The sequence below is a fragment of the Drosophila biarmipes genome, chromosome 3R (genome assembly GCF_025231255.1).
Source record: "Drosophila biarmipes strain raj3 chromosome 3R, RU_DBia_V1.1, whole genome shotgun sequence".
Lineage (NCBI taxonomy): Eukaryota > Metazoa > Arthropoda > Insecta > Diptera > Drosophilidae > Drosophila > Drosophila biarmipes.
This window is the reverse complement of record NC_066616.1, coordinates 8296264-8312695: the sequence shown is the minus strand read 5'-3', so window position 1 is coordinate 8312695 and position 16432 is coordinate 8296264. Positions and strand designations below refer to the sequence as shown.

The 16432-nt window shown below is 42.3% G+C and overlaps 1 protein-coding gene across 2 annotated transcripts in view; it reads left to right on the top strand.

Annotated features, from left to right (window-relative positions):
- Nucleotides 1-15433, top strand: part of LOC108031466 (alpha-2 adrenergic receptor) — a 51425-nt gene extending 35992 nt beyond the window's left edge. Inside the window, exons 2-4 of one of the 2 annotated variants that reach the window (XM_044093539.2) lie at nucleotides 9908-10066; nucleotides 12495-13100; nucleotides 13188-15433. In XM_044093539.2, the coding sequence (XP_043949474.1) occupies nucleotides 9908-10066; nucleotides 12495-13100; nucleotides 13188-13646 (1224 nt within the window). In that variant the 3' untranslated portion in view covers nucleotides 13647-15433. Of the gene's footprint in view, nucleotides 1-9907; nucleotides 10067-12494 lie in introns of both variants that reach the window. The other variant, XM_017104905.3, reaches the window with a different exon arrangement.
- The last annotated feature ends 999 nt before the right edge of the window (nucleotides 15434-16432 follow it).

Here is a 16432-nt window from a genome sequence, read left to right as displayed (position 1 = left end):
AGCCCGTATTAATTACACAACTCATTTGTTTTTCGTGAGCACCGAAACACCAGTGACACAAAATCAATAGGCAGTCCGGAACAGTTCGCTTATCGCCACTATCCCCCATTCAATTGGGAATAAAGTTATCAAAGGGGCGGGCAGGTTGGCCACACAATGGGCCCGCAACCGGTAATCAAATAAAACGCAAGTCAAATCGTGTTGCATAATTATAGTCATCTAGCGCCAAACATCAATCACAATTTGCGTTGGCTAAAAATAAAAAGGAGAGCCTTTAGGCAAGCAGAGGGGTAAATGAATATCTGGATACCCTAGGGGAACCAAAATTTTATAATTTATTTCAGTATGAAATTTTAATTATTTTACAAGTTAGAATATTTTATTTTTACATCCATATTTTATCGAATTCGGACGAAAAATATCGTGTTGATAATGGAATTTATTTATTAATATAAGTTACAATATTATATTTTGTTCATCTATTCCGGATGAAATATATTGTGTTGATAGTAGAAGTTCTTTTTAAATAGGTCCAAAGAATATAAATATATATATATAAAATATATTATTGTCACAGCAAATTTAAAATTTAATAGATCATAAAGAAGTTGCTGATGAATGTAGTTTGTACTATGCAAGATCCAGGGGTTTTGCTGATTTTTAATATGAAAACTTTTTAATATTCCCCAAATTTTCCATTGCGGTATTTATTGAAAACACTCTCTTCAAAGAGTAGTGCGCGTGAAAAACGGCTCAATAATGACCAAGACGGCGAAGTGAGAATACAAATTGCCGTGGACTAGGTCAGGCACCGGGTGGAAAACGCCGGCCCGAATTTTCCACCCACACACCCTGCGTGTCAACAAGCAATTTCCGCGGCCGACGACTCGCGGAGGCAGCAACAAATCCCCAGCACCACTGCAATGGGCCACTACAGCAACAATAGAGCAACAGTTGTGGGGCTGTTTTGTTGCTGTTTTATTTTTACGATAATATTAAGCTGGCGGCTGCTAACGGATAGGCCAGGCTGGCAATCAGCATAAAGTGGTTGCCATTAAAAATATGAGGCCGCATAATAAAAGCGCCGTTTCACAGCGGATACACAGCGCATAACCAGGAGGGGAAAATCCTGCCGAGGCTGCCAGCGGACGAAATCAAATAATAAAACCATAAAACTGGCCACAACAATTAAAAAGCCTGCAGCATAATTCCGGAAAAGGTTTTTCTTTTCATTTCTTTCTCCACTCCGCGGCAGCACAAATTTGCAGGGCTGTTTTTTAGTGCCGGGCCCCAGCAGCAAATGCATTTGCATGGCTTAGCGGATGACTGGCGACTCTGAAAAATTGCAATTTAATGAAGCATGCCGTCAGCCGCAATTAAGCGGCAATAACAAATCGGCACGACCCATGGCTTAAAAAACAGCCTCGAGGCTAAGAGCTCTTCCTGCGGAATTAATTTATTAAAACGAAATGAATACCGGATTGACCAAGCCTTGTTCAACGGGTGTGAAGTACATGCACTTCGTCTGTGAGCTGTCGCAAGGAAATTCAATACATATTTTTTACAATCGGAAATACATCAAATGTTTAACAAAAAAATGAGAAGAGCATCATTAGCATATTTTTAAATATTTATTGGTATTTATTAATTGATAGATACAAATAATCAAAAAAATGTATAAAAATTTAAATTTAATTTTAAGATGACTTTTAATTATATATAACTGTTTTAGTTTTTTTACAACTAAAATAAAAGACCATTTATTATTATTAAAGAGCATATCCGTTAACTAAGAGGGATATTGAATATCGAAACAATCTTTGAGAACAAAGAGATATGTAAGTTTACCAAAACGCAAGTCCTAGTAATAAGATACCTACTTTGAGAGCGAAGATATGTGTAATTTTGCTAAAAAATATTCGGCTCCCATGGCGTTTTTTGAGTGATTGCTTTGCATCCCAACATATGCTCTCTTTCTGTAACTTTTAATTGCTAAAAAAGTGACCGTCGTTTGCTCATGCTGGCCATTCTCGAGGGCTAAATGGCGCGAGGAGATGGCCTAAACTGGACGGATCTCGGCATTAGCCCCCTAATTGAGTGGCACTCCAGCTCCATCTCGTGTCCGGAGGAGCCACTTGATTTACGTTTATGACATGTGCGGGCAAGCGTTAAGTTGTGGAAATGCGCCAGGGCAGAGGCAAATGAAGTCAGCTGGCGATGACGACAGCCTGGAAGAGCTCGGAGTGAATACTCTAATAGGAAATAAAGAATGGCACTGGCAATGGGCGAGTGCCAATGCGAAAATGCAGTCAATTGAAATGCAAGCTCCGAGAGGAAGTGGAAGTGGAGAAAAGCGGGGCGAGGAGTTCAAGTCAAGGCGAAGAAAGCAAAAAAAACTGCAGCCAGGCAAATTGGCTATGCAAACTCTGTGCAAAATGGCTGCTTGAGCGAGCAGCGACAAACAAGAGGTCCAATCGAGCTGGAGGGGGATCTTTAGGGGTCACAGTGACCCCGTTCAAGCATTGACAACATTGTCAAAGGGGCGGAAACGAGGGCCAGGCAGCGAGCACTTCTTTTGGTCGAATCGAAAACTGTAGTCGTCGTCGCCGCCGCCGCCTGTAGTTGCACTTTAGATTTATTGATTGTCTCAGTGCGTTGCCGTCCTTGGCGAGTCCGAATGTGTCCTGCAGTCCCTCGCTGTCCTGGCTTATTGCTGTTGAAAACTTGCACAAGCACCGACAACAATGCTGATGATGACAGCAGCCACTACCAACTCTTTCTGCATTTTTTTGTATTCCATCGCCCTACTCGTCCTCGAACGGAACGCACTTTTTATATGCGCACAGCAAGTACACATTTTTATTCGCATTAAAAGGATTTTTTATAAGGTCCTTGAAGGCGAAACAAAGGGTAAATTCCCCTATAACATTATAGTACTAATTAAATTAAAAAAAGTACGTTTAGAAGGATTCTAAGAGTCATTTTTAAGGTGCACAGCTGAAGAGAAATTGGAAAACTGAACCAGGAATGCTACGTAACATTCGGATTTTCATATTTTTAAACATCTATAAAATGATGAATTCTTATGTTAAATTTGTAGTTTTCCAAGTGTTACATATTACACTTAAATTTTTTTTAAATAAATATTTTAAATAATTAATAATAGTGCACCAAGTTAGGTTTAACGAAAATGTATCTTAACACTTACAATTCAATTTATATTTGGATTAAAAGCAATAGTTTTATGCTAATTTAAGTTCTGTTTTTCCAAGTGTTGTGCTTACACATAAATTTTGTTTTTCGTGCATCTGTGAGCTTGACTCAACTTTTTGTTCTGACTTCTTGTTTTTCCCGAGCTCGGGCGCAAACTTTCTGCAGGGCAATGCGGATTGAAATTCTTTTGTGTTTACAGCGGAATTTCTTCTTTATTTTCTTGCATTACATACTATTTTATTTGCGATTGCTGGCAGCTATTGCAGGGGATTTTCCTTTAAAGCATCGCTCATACGCCGCGTGGCCGGCGGAATTTAATACTTTTAATTACGCTCATTTCGGCCTGCTTCCCATGTTTACATTTCAATAAATTTCCACTCCGTCTCCTTCGTCAGCCTTCCATCATGCTGTTTTTCCAGGGCTGATTTTCCTTGTCCTTTTTTCCATGGCACTTGTCATCATCAACACTTTTAGCTGTTGCTTTTGCTCTGGCTGGGGCTCCTGCCCGACTAACGAATTTGGTGGCGCATAATGAGTTTTTGTTTCCGTCAGCTTAAGTTCCCCAATGCAGAGAGCTGCTGGAGCAGCGCAACAACAATTGCCATTGCCATTTAATTAAAAATTGCAGAATAATTATTTTTCTTTTTCGCAACGCTCCTTGTTTTTCCCGGCTTTTCCTTGCCTTTTCTGCTTTTCCACGCTCGTTCTACGGCGGGCGCGTGGGAAAAACTTTTAAATAAACAAAGGCGCCCTCTGCAATTTGAAAATCTGCAAATTAGCACAAATGCAGCTTGCGGACGGATTGAGGGCTGCAAGGATTGAAGGAAGCCTCTGAAGGTGCATGGAAATGGGAAATGGGAAACGGAAAATGGAAAGCGGGCCGGGGGAAAAGGGGAACCAAAGGGAAATGCAGCGACAAAGTGAAGTTTTCAATTACATTAAATCCGCTGCGCAAAGTTATCGTCACGCACAGTTGACAATTTATTTGTTCGCCCACTAGTTTCCTGCCCGGCCAACACGTTTTTGGCCCGCACAAATGTCTGTTTAAGAGCTTTGTTCAAATGCGTTAATAAAATATCGTTCGCCCTGCCAGTCGGCTCAACATCATTATCACAGTTCTGGCAAAACTTTCGTCCTACAGGTGTTTCCTGGGCGACGTGCACACACGTCCCGTATGCGCAACTTTCGGGCCTACCGGGAAAAGTTTTTGGCCAACTTTGGCTTAAATGCCCCCGAAACTCGTTTGGCCCAGAACACACAGAACTCAAGTGAGTTTGGGCGCTACGATTACAGTTCGTTTCGGTTACGCGCGAAACGCTGACAAATGCTGTCAATATATCAAGAGTAAACCGTAAATGATGAGACCATTTATAATGCTGCAGCAACTTACTTGCTGCAACTGCATCTGGTGCACTTTTAAAAATAAGTGCACCTTTTAAAAATATTCAAATACTGCTGGTGCACCACTTAGAACTTACTATTAGTGGTAGTGGTCCCTAACCAGATGCTTTAAGTAATTAAATTGATTTTTATTAATTCCATTCAAATAAAATCTATTACTTAAACATTAAAAATGTTCCTAGAATTATTATAAAAAATAAAAAATATAGTAAAAAATATTTAACTTTAAAGAAATCTTTATAATTTTTAGTTAAGATAAGAAAAAGTCCTCACACAATGGTGTCTAAACAAAGAAAAAAGATTCTTACAATTTTTTTTAAAGCATCCCCTTAACAATGAAATGTCTTGGCTATTTTATAAGCTATCGATGAAAAGTTAGCAAATCAACAGTTTAAGAAAAGAATTTGTTGTATTAGGAAATGTACATCTGAGAAATGGGTAATTAAGTTGGCAATAACTGAAAAGTGCATAACTTAAAACTAGCAACTAGTGAAATGAAGCATGAATATTGTTCCAAGTGCAGTTTGCGTGCTGCCTTTGCGGCAGGCAATAAGTTGAAAACCGAGACAGCCAGTCAGGCAGCCGGCAGCGTCAGCATTCAAGCATCCAGCTTAAGTAGCTGTTGGCGGCTCTACTCATCCCCACGGATCCACTGGTGCCGTTCTCCTGCTCCGCCGACTGCTCCTGCTCGTCTTCTCAACCTGCCACTTGATGTATATTTCGGCAACATTATACCCGGCGCTTAATACTTTATGCTTATTTTGTTGCCACAACCCCGGTTTTTGGGAGGTTCTGGTCGTGGGCGGGGGCATATCCCGGCAAATTTATATTCTGCTTTGGCAGCAGGATAAACTTGTTTAGCTCAGCCTGTTTCTGCTGCAACTTCGCCTGCGGCTTATGATAAACTGGGCTGCACTTAAGCTGCCTCTGCATACGAGTCCAGCGATGCCTGTATGTGCTGGTACTTACAGCTGGCTCCCCCTCCCTTTCCGGCAATTCAATTTTCCTGTATATGCCGCACTGTCTGTGAGTGTAAGCAGCTTAAAACTTAAATAAATTTCGTTTGTCCATGGCCCGAGCTTCTTTCCCAGATGTACTCGTTTATAAAGTGCACAAGGAATTTTTTATAAATTGCTGGTCGATTTCTTAGCCGGCTACTGGGAGCAAGCTCGAGTTGGCCAGCTGATATCGGCCACAGATTTCCGTCACCACTCCCTAGCGAAAGGGTAGCTGCACTGAGAAAAATGGAAAATAACAACCTCAACATGAAATCATTTTAAACAACAAAGTATTAAAAATGCTTGTAAAAACAATTTACGTTTATTATACCGTGAGAAAAGCTTGTGTTATTTTTAAGATTTACAGTGGACTCCAGCTTCCTATTCCTCAGTTCGACTTCGTTCTTATCGATGATACTCAACATAAAGAATTTTATTACGCATAATAGCAAGAGAGTAAAATGCGTGATGGAGTTATCACAAATCTGGTCGGAATGTTCGTGATTGCCCCATTTCCTCATTTATAAATAATAAATCCGTCTTTCTTCGAAAAGTGCGTCATCTACAAGTGTCGAAATGCGGCAGGCATAGGCGCTTAAGAGCGGTTCAAAACCTGCTTTTTCGCCGCTCGTTTTTTGCCAGTGTAAAATTATGCATTTTCCAGGAGCGCTAAATAGGGATTGAGGTGGGCCACAAGCAGGGGCAGTAACAACGGGACAAAAGCTTTTCATTATGCACGCCACTCGCCGGCGAACAACGCGAACTGCAACCGAAAAGGGCAAAGCTGCTCGGGCAATCCCTTCTCAACCTCAACCTCAGGCCCAACGTGAACCTCCTCGACATCCTCCTCCGCCTGTCAAGTGCACTTTTTCGAATGCCTTTCATCAAAACACTTAATTTGCATAATTTTTGTGAAGAGAGGTTGAAAAGCAGAAAGTACGAGGCGATTTAATTCCGCCAGCTTTAATAGAAATGCAATTGCAAGTACCAGAAAATGTGCCGGAAAACTTTTCGCTGGCAGGTGGAAGAAGCCCTTTTGTGCGGTGCGGTAATCTAATACTTTTACCTCATTTATCGTTATGAAATTTCATGCACTTTGCATATTTTACATAAATGCCCTAGGAAAAATGAGCCCGGGGCGCAGAATTGACGATGGTGAGCCCAGGCAGCATCGGACAAAAACATTTTTCGCCAGTGAAGACGGAATTCATTTTTCAGTAAATCAGCCTAATGCACTCAATGACCCCACCCTCTATCAAGCCCGAAAATATGGCAGAAAGCAACAAGAACAGCTAAAGGGATAAGAAGGGCCAAGAAAAGGAGACTGGCAGCGGATGTTACGTCGTAACTCTAATCTGGCAAGCGATAGTTGAGGTAACTTTCTAGCTCCATAAAGACAACCAGCCAAGTTCAAGGATACGATTTAAATAAAAGAAAAAATATAACGTCATATGAAATAACTGAAGAATGCAAGATATTCAGTATTAGCTTTCATTTAGCTCTTAGTTGATTGTGTAATTGAAAGACTATAACAACTAAACACATTGAAAAATCATACCTTGATAATATATAAATAAAGAAAATTCTACATACCATTAGTTTGTCTTTTTAAATAGGAAAAAATTAAAAATTACCCTGTTTTTCATTTTATAATAATATGCATCAATCTCTTTTTGCAAACCATTTTATTTCCGTTTATTTCCTTGCTAAAAATGTCGTTCTAAGTATTTGAATTCATTGTTTATAAATTTTTTAAGCATAAAAATGTGATTACATTTCAAAGCGGAAGAGCTACAGCACAAAATGTTGAAAGCTCGGAAAGTTGTGTTGGGTCATTAACATCTGTCTTTGAAAAGACAGTAAGAATGGTATAGAATGGACATTTAATAGCTTGTAAGAAAAGTATTTTATTTTTCTATTAAGTTGTAAAATAGTACGGGAAATAGTTTTACTTTTGAAAAATTCATGTAAAAGCTTGTAAGGAAAATAATTAACTTTTGTAAGATTAAAAAAGGCATAGAAATAACTTTTACTTTTGATAGATTACTTATAAAGGGGGAAATCCCCTTCTTAGGTTTTATTTACTAAGGATCCGTTTCCTTAGACTTTGGAGGGCAATCCCCTTTTATAGAGCACACACCAAATTATTGTGTTAGCCACCGCCAAAAAAAGTAAAGTTTTAACGCCAAAATATGGGAGTTGTGCATTCTTGTGGGTCTTGGAGCAATTGCAATTGCAATCTAAGACTTTCGGCGGCACATAACTGGTATTCAATGCCGAAAGGGTGACTGCTTCCGTGTGGTCCCGGGCCAATTCTTTGGTTTGACTTCTTGCCTCAGAAACCGTGTTGTCCATCATGAGAGACCCAGCTTGCTCGCATTTAGTCGTATTGTCTTTGTTGACATTCGTCTTCCCAATAAAAGGGATTCCTGCTTCCTTACATCTTTCCCTTAGTTCGTTTTCGACTCCTGTGAGAAAGTTGTCTCCTATGTAGAAAGCCACAATCTCCTTTAGGGATTGAGGATATTTCCAGAAATGTTCGTAAACATACAAACGATTTCCCTCCAAGTGCAGACTTTGAAGATTGTTCATGCCGAGGAACCAGCTGGATTTTAAAATTGATATCCTATTGTAAGAAATGTCCAAATGAGTGAGGCTGGGCGACAAGATGATCTCGCAGTCAGAGTATGTTAATAGATTGTGGCTGATGTTAAGATACTTGAGGCTCCTCAGCTCAAAAACGTAAGACATAGTTCGATTTGGCATGACTTTTACAATATTTTTTGATAGATTAAGCCGCTGAAGGTTTTGCATTTTAGAGAAGCCCTCCAAACTGTCTATGCGGTTTCCATGCAAATCCATTTCGACGACAGATTTTGGGTCGGCGATAGAAAATATAGTCAGGTTGTTGTTGGCTGCCAGTAGTTTGATAACGCTGCCCGTAATGTTCAACTCTGTAACCCCGCTGTTCTCCAAGATAAGGGTCTGGGCGCCGTATAGAGTGAGACTTCCCAACGGTCCGCAGCTACTTAGGTCGAGCACTTGGAGGCTTTTGAGTGAGCTGAAAGTGGCTTCGGCTACATTGGACAGTTTGTTGTCATTGAGGAGCAGCGTTCGAAGATTTTGATTTCCAGAAAATAAGCCATCCGGCAGGCTCGTGATTTCATTGCCGCTGAGGTCCAGATTCTGCAGTTCAGCGAGGGGAAGAAAAACGTTCTCTGGCAGTTCAGTAAGCCCACAGCCCCGAAGGCCGAGCTTCTCCAGCTGCGTAAGGCTGTTAAAGGCACCTCTTTCTACATTGCCTATGGAGTTTGAACTCAGCTCAAGGCTCTTCAGATTTTTAAAGGTCGAAAATATATCGTTCCGCAGCACAGAAAACTGACTATAATCCAATTGCAATGAAAGAAGACCGGTTAACGACCTGAACCTCGAGGGGAAGGTATCGTTTTTGCACCCGGATACTTCCAGGTATTGTAAGTTGGGATAAGCCCTATAAGCCATTTGGCAGATATGCACTGCGATATATCTTGATTGCCGGCTACTTCGCCCAAGGATAGGATTTAGGACGGAGAGCGCCGCCAGCAGGAACAAAAACCGACTCATTGAAACCGAAAATAATTGACTTGTTTAGCCGAGCAAAGTTTGGCGTTTACTGAAAGAACAAATCTTGCAAATGAGCATTTGTTATAAACGATCACGCATTTTACTCATTTGCTCTCATGCCTAATCAAATTCTTTCATGTTGAGTATACGAACGCATATCACGAAAAATACCATTCAATTGGGGTAGAGAACGTTTTTGAACCATTCTTTATCGCTGTTTAACAACAAACATTCTTACCAGTTTGTAATGTTTCTAAATATTTTGTCCGTATGAACGCTGAGATAAACTATAAGAGCTAGGACAGGCAGACTTCACATGCAGATTCCTGGGCTTCCGGCGCAGCGCAAGTTTGTTTCAGCGGGGTGCCACGCCCACTCTAACGCCCACAATCCGAGAAAATCTGTAGCGCCTACAGTAATTATGATAGGATCAACATTTTAACTGAATTGTGTTTGTCTCATCAATACCTATCGATTGACCTAATCAATGCCTAATCAAATTCTTTCATCATACATTGCTGCTTATATTCAATAAGTGGATTTTGTCTGAGCTGAGGAACTCTTAAGCTGTCTTCTTGAATCTGAGATCCCAACGGACCTTCGACATGACTTTGGACCCACTGACACCGGTTGAAGCAAACCCATTTGGCCACTACCGATAACGCCTAACCCCCGTCCTTTTTCCGTTGCAGCTGAGCGAGGACATCGGCTACGTGCTGTACTCGGCACTGGGCTCCTTCTACATACCCAGCTGCATAATGGTCTTTGTGTACATACGAATTTACTTTGCCGCCAAGGCGCGGGCGAGGAGGGGCATTAAAAAGCATCCCCGCAAAACGAACAACGAACAGGTGAGTGAATCTGATTATTTATGAATTCTGACCCGTGGCACAATGTTTGTGTGCCTAATGAACTCTGACGACGGCTCACCCCGCCAAATTGCACATCAGGGGTTTTCGGCATCACACCTTTGAGCCCCAAATGCGGTTGGCCGCAAAATGTGTCAGGCAGGGAAATGGGAATTTTTACGACTCAATGGACAAGTGTAATTCTTCTAACCGACTGTGGCATATGCGGCGAGCGTGTAATACTCGCACCCATGCGCACCTTTAACCCAAAAGTAATTGTGCATTACCCCGGGAAGCTGCAAATTGAGCACACATGCTTCGCTTCAATTTCCCATCAACAACTTGTGGAACCCCCGTTGCCCCTTGCCCACCGATTGCAGCTGCCAACGTTGCAATTTTGGCCGCTGCAGCAGTTGGCCACGTTAAGGCAAATGGCCATTATGCAGGGCCATTCAATGGAATGGCATTTGCTGACTCGACTCCACACACACCCGCCTTTGTTGGAAAATTATCGCTGCAAATTTAATCGAAACCCCGCCCCAAATCCACTGATTGAGTGAAAAGTCTCTAATGATCGTCACTTACCTGCCGCAACGAGTGCCAATGCAACGCCATTTGCATTTTCAATTAACTGTATGTGCAATGCACATGGACAAAGGCTGCAGAAAAAAGGGGCAATCCCAAAGTGTGGTGGAAAACGCTGCCGTCCACCGTCTGGACAGTGCTGGCAATATCAGCGACACTTCTCGGCCATTTTGTGCAAACAAATTCAAGAGCAGCGGCCCCAACGAGCGATTAACAAACGCGGGAAAAGCGGGGAGGGCCGATGGCGGTGGAAAAACAAGCAGAGGGAAGGCAGCGGCAGCAGAGGAAAAACCAAAATCAGGGAAAACAGAGGGGCCGATTCTCACACATATGCTGACAGCGCGATTTGCTCCGAGCATTGTGCTTCTACATATATGTACCTCACATTGCGGGGTATGATCAGTTGTTGTACATTTCTCAAAATTGAATTTAAAATCCTAATGAAAATAGTGACTATTTTTTGAAATTTTACATAAATATTGAACCTTAAATACTTTTTATCTCTTGGGTAAGCTTTCATTTTGTGAAACAATTGGGACCACACAGCATGCTTAAAATATATCAATAATATATCTCATTTACAAATAAACAATAAAAGACATGACTTTATAAACAGCTGAATACAATTTATACCACAGAGATAGGCTAAATATAGGTGTATAGAAATTCAAAATATTATAATCACTACGATTAAAAGAATTTAAAATTTTAAAATATTTATTGCCGAATTTATAGGTTTACATGATTTTATAAATGAATGCTTCATGACCGGATGGAATGGTTTGTAATACTTGAATTGATATATACGAAGAAAATATTATTTCTAAGTTTATTATAAGCTCTCAATGGCTGATTCCCCTGAAATTGATGGGTACTCCCACTCTCGATCAGGGATCCCCCTTATTTATTTTCGTTTTCGTTGGGACGCTCTGTGTCTCTGTTAATTGCCCGGGGTAATTGTTGCTGCTTTTCGAGCATTGAATGTGCACAGCCCCTCCGCTGCGACCCCTCCGGCCAGCAAGCACTGCCCATCGAAAAAGCAACAGCCCTCGCTCCACGTTTGTGTAATCCGCGCGCTCGGACGCGTTTCTGCCGCCTGTTGGCTTAAACAGGATTTTCGAAATGGAAAACTGTTGTAGCTAGCAAGTGTTGGCCCATCTGTCCCTGTTCTCGACTGCAGTTGCTCTTGTGCGGATCGGCCAGCTAATTTGCAATGCCCCAGCATGTGAGACTGTTAATCACACAGAACCACTTTGGGAACTGGGAACTGCAAACTGCAAACCGTGCCAGCGGCATCGGCACTCGCAAATTAAAACCGGGATGCCAGCGCATTTATGATCTCTAAATCAATAAGAATTATCGACTTGGAAAGAAACAATGTTTAAAGCGCCAATCAAGCAAAAATGGTAACATCGAATTATTTGTACATATATTTTAAGGCTCACTTTCTTATCGCCAATGACATTTTTAATCGAAATTATCGACGAAACCCCTAGGGAATAATTATAAGACATGAGCCATATTTTGTTCCAACATTCTTCAAATTTCGATAAGAAAATTCAAATATCCGGACAAATAAAAATGGCCTTGTATAGCATTAAAAATACCAACCAAATACTCGCTGAATTTATTATTTTTACATGATTTCTAGAAGATCTAATCAATATATCTTTTTTGAGAAAACAAAACCTCAAGTTTTGGAAAGGAAATTAAATTATAATGTCATCAATTTATATTTAATTTTGTTTTTAATTTAACAAATTATACCATTACATCCCTTTTGTGGGCATAGTTATACCTTACAGCAAATTAATGGTGGCTCACCCTCTGACTTTTCTCGCCGCAGGTAACGAGCTTCACCACCGCCAAGAAAGGAACGATACCGATGCCCTCCTCCAGCGGGGCGTCCGCCCTGCAGCTGCACCAGCAGCGCCAGATAGCCACCATCGAGACACCACCGAACAGCGCCAGCCTGCCGATGCAGATACCCACGGTGACCATGGACCTGGCCTCCGACATCTCCACCTCGGAGGCCGGCGAGCTGGAGGCGGTGGCCGCCCAAACGGTGCTGGCCTACTCGAACCCCAATGGGGCGGGCACAAATTCGGTAAATGTGGTGAGCAGTGGGAATGGGGGCACCTCCGGAGCACCACCATCGCCCACCACGCCCAAGGAGACGCTCCAGGTGAGCACGATAGCCACCGGTCGGGTGGGTCTCAACGTGCCCGTGCCGCCGTCCATGGGCAGCAACAACTCCATCAATGTGCTGAACAACAACAACGGCAGCGTGGCCATGGACGGCGGAGCTCCGTCCGCCGGCAGTGGGGGGAATGGCAGTGCGACGACAGGTGGTGGTGGTGGTGGTGGCTTGCAAACCCCTGGGAACGAGCTGCGCGTCTCGCCGATCGCCGGACGGTGTCGAGCCCTCTCAGTGGGCGTGGACACGGACATGGTGAGTGAATTCGATCCATCCAGCAGCGATTCCGGGGTGGTCAGTCGCTGTGCCGTGGTCAAGCCGCTCAAGTTTCGCCTTTGCCAGCCGATCTTCGGGCGCAAGTCTAGTAATCAGCAGCGTCGCAACGAGGCCAAGACGGCGGCCAAAAACCAACATGCCACGGCGACGACGGCCAACAAGAATCAGCAGCAGCAACAGCAGCAGCAGCTTCAGCAGGTGGTGAAGGCGGAACTGGAGCCGGCCATACCGAAGACCCCTAAGCCGCGGGATCCGGAGAAGGAGAAGCGCAGGATTGCGCGGAAAAAGGAGAAGCGGGCCACCCTAATCCTGGGCCTGATCATGGGCAGCTTCATCGCCTGCTGGCTGCCGTTCTTCTTCCTGTACATCCTGGTGCCGGCATGTAGCAGCCATTGCAACATCCCGGAGTCGGCCTTCGCCGTCGCCTTCTGGCTGGGCTACATGAACTCGGCCCTCAATCCGGCCATCTACACCATCTTCAACAAGGACTTCCGACGCGCCTTCCGGCGCATCCTGTTCAAGTGATGTTTGGCCTATGTGTGCTGTTACAGGTGCGTTTACGCCAGCATCGAGAAGGCAACCGAACGTGCCATGGGCAGCACACCCATGGGCTATGGTCATGGCATGTATCAGCACTACAGGCGTTAGATTTGCTTCGTTTTGGTAATGCCGTAAGTCCCACAAGTCCCAGTCCCCCAATCCCATGCCATACCCTTTCCCGGAGCTGCAAAGCTATCGATATATTGCGAGGTTCTAGCTTGAAATCGTTATTTTAACATTTCTTTTGGAAATATATTCTAAAAATCAAAAAGGTTTTAGTCCTTGGGCTATTTTTTATCGATATTAATTAATATTTTTCATTCGTAAGGTTCTGGGTTTTATAACTTGTCATGTTTTTTATCGATAAAATTGATAATATTTCAGGTCCTAAAGTTCTGTCTTCTAGAGCCTTTCGTGCTTCGATAAAATATTAAAACAAAACTGTTAAACACAATTTTTAAACCCGTTCTATTTAAACAATTAAAACCAAATACACAACTGTGTTTCTACATTACTTTCTTCTTCAAAGAAAATCGTCTGAACAATCGATAGTTTTGCCGCTCTGTCCTTTCCTAGTCGCTAACTCCGTCCCCACATTTCTTTGAATTTTTTTGTTTGAATAAGAAAAGTAACGAACATTGTAGCTCATTTCAAAAGCAATGAACGGCTGTGAATTTGATGGAATCTCTCAATTTCAATTTACGCATTTTGGTTTCGTTTCGTTTGGTTTCTCGAGCACCCTTGAACCCAGAGACCCCAATCCCGGTGGCACCAGAAGCCCCAGAGCCCGCAGAACCCCCAGAATCCCCAGAACACCCGAACCCACCGCAGCCCACACACTTTTCACACTCGACGAGCTCATAGAAATGCATGAGCTGTGCAAACAAGAATTTGTGCTGGGCAAACATCTATTATGCTCCCTGAATGGCTGTGTCCGCCTGCGACGTCTATGGCCATTCAACTTGAAGTAATTTCGCAAATTTCCATTTGCGGCTGCTGCATTGCCAATGCCGAGCATTAGTGCAGTCTGCAAATGTGTCAAGAGTCAGGTAGCCCTGCATCCCCAAGGGCCCCAAAGACTCTAGACTCTACCAATTGTTGTGCATTCTCTGCAATCAAAATCGGGGTCAACAAGTGAGCGTTGCCGTCGAATGTTGGCGGCAAATTATTTTAATTCGTTTTTAATATTTTGGCAACCGCTTATCCAGTACTTCGATTCGAAAATCTAAGAGCCAGGGCGCCTGCATTTGCGAGGCTGCACTTGGCAGGGGTCCAAATCAATAATTCCATGTGCACACAAATGTAACTATAATCCAGCACAACGGCCGCACAATTTGGTGTAACAAAGTGAGCACACAGCTGAAACAGAAAAAGCGACAGATTCCACAAGGCAGCCGCAGTTTTATTCATTCACTCAAAGATATTTCACTCAGCGACACAGAAAGTGAGAGCCGAAAAAGCAGAAAAATACACGAAATGTATGGGAACCAATGCCTAATGGGCACAGACAGATGCAAATGCAAATGGTTGGCTTCTGCACTAAAAAAAATCTAGGTTTCGGTGGCAGTTTATTAATAGTAAAATGGGTTTAAGGTCGGATCTAATTTATAAACATTTTCAAAACGATTTTAATGCAGGATATTGAACATTTTAATTAAAATTTATTTATTTAAGTAATTTGTAAAATTGCTTCGTATTGATTTTACAAATGTAAATAATAATTTTGTTGTTTAGATACTGTTGCCTAGTTAGTTACTTATAAAAAAAATAATATTTTTTTTAACTTTTTAAATTAAAATTATTTTGTTTAATTATCTATATATTTAATGCTTTAAGTAATGCTAATTCTTAATAATTAGTGGGTTAGTTACAATTTATTTCGTTTATTATATAGGTATTTACCTTTATTTGAATTTAGGGTTTCCAGGGTGCTTTTAGAGGCAAATAATACACTTTCTTGGTTAGATTTGAACTTGAACAGGGTTGCCACCCATCAGTATCTAAAAATATTTAAATGTTATCTTCTACATTAAATAACTAATAAATTCTGTAGAGTCTAAATTATTAAAATCTTTGGAACCGTGATCTTATTTTTCCTGCATGCACCGCATCCCTCTCAGCATTTTGTCCACCATTTCCCACTTTAGTTTTTGGATATGCATCAGCAAATGCATGCGCCCGGCCGAGTGGAATAGACAGCCCGTCACCCAGCCAGTCAGTCATTCAAGCACTCAGCCAGTCATTCATTCAGTCAGTCAGTCAGTCAGTCGTTCAGTCGAACGAACAGACAGTCGTCACTGGAACGCTACAATGACACCGAGTTGGACGAAGATGGAGACTGAGGAGCGGAGGAGCAGCACCAGGAACAGGGGCCGACAGACAGACTCTGTTTTTGGCATGTGGCCCAGAATGGCTCTCCATTTCGTTTGGCTGGTTGGGCTTGTTTTGCTGGCCAAAGCCAAAAAAGTAGGTGACTAGGAAAAAATGTATATATTGCATGGCCCAAAACCCACACACAAAAAGAGCGGAGCAGCACCACGCTGACAGTCTATGCATAAATTTTACGTACAATTTATTTTACTTCCTGTGTGATGGCTTTGTCGCTCATATTTTTCGGACACTTTGTGGCGCGTTGCAACTAAAGCTGCCAGTCACTTGTAACCATTTCCATGGGAATCTCAATCTCCAATATATCGTCTATAATTACCTAGTTCTCTGGGCCACTCCAGAAATTATGGCAGTCTTAGCATCGCTCGACCTTTCAACACATG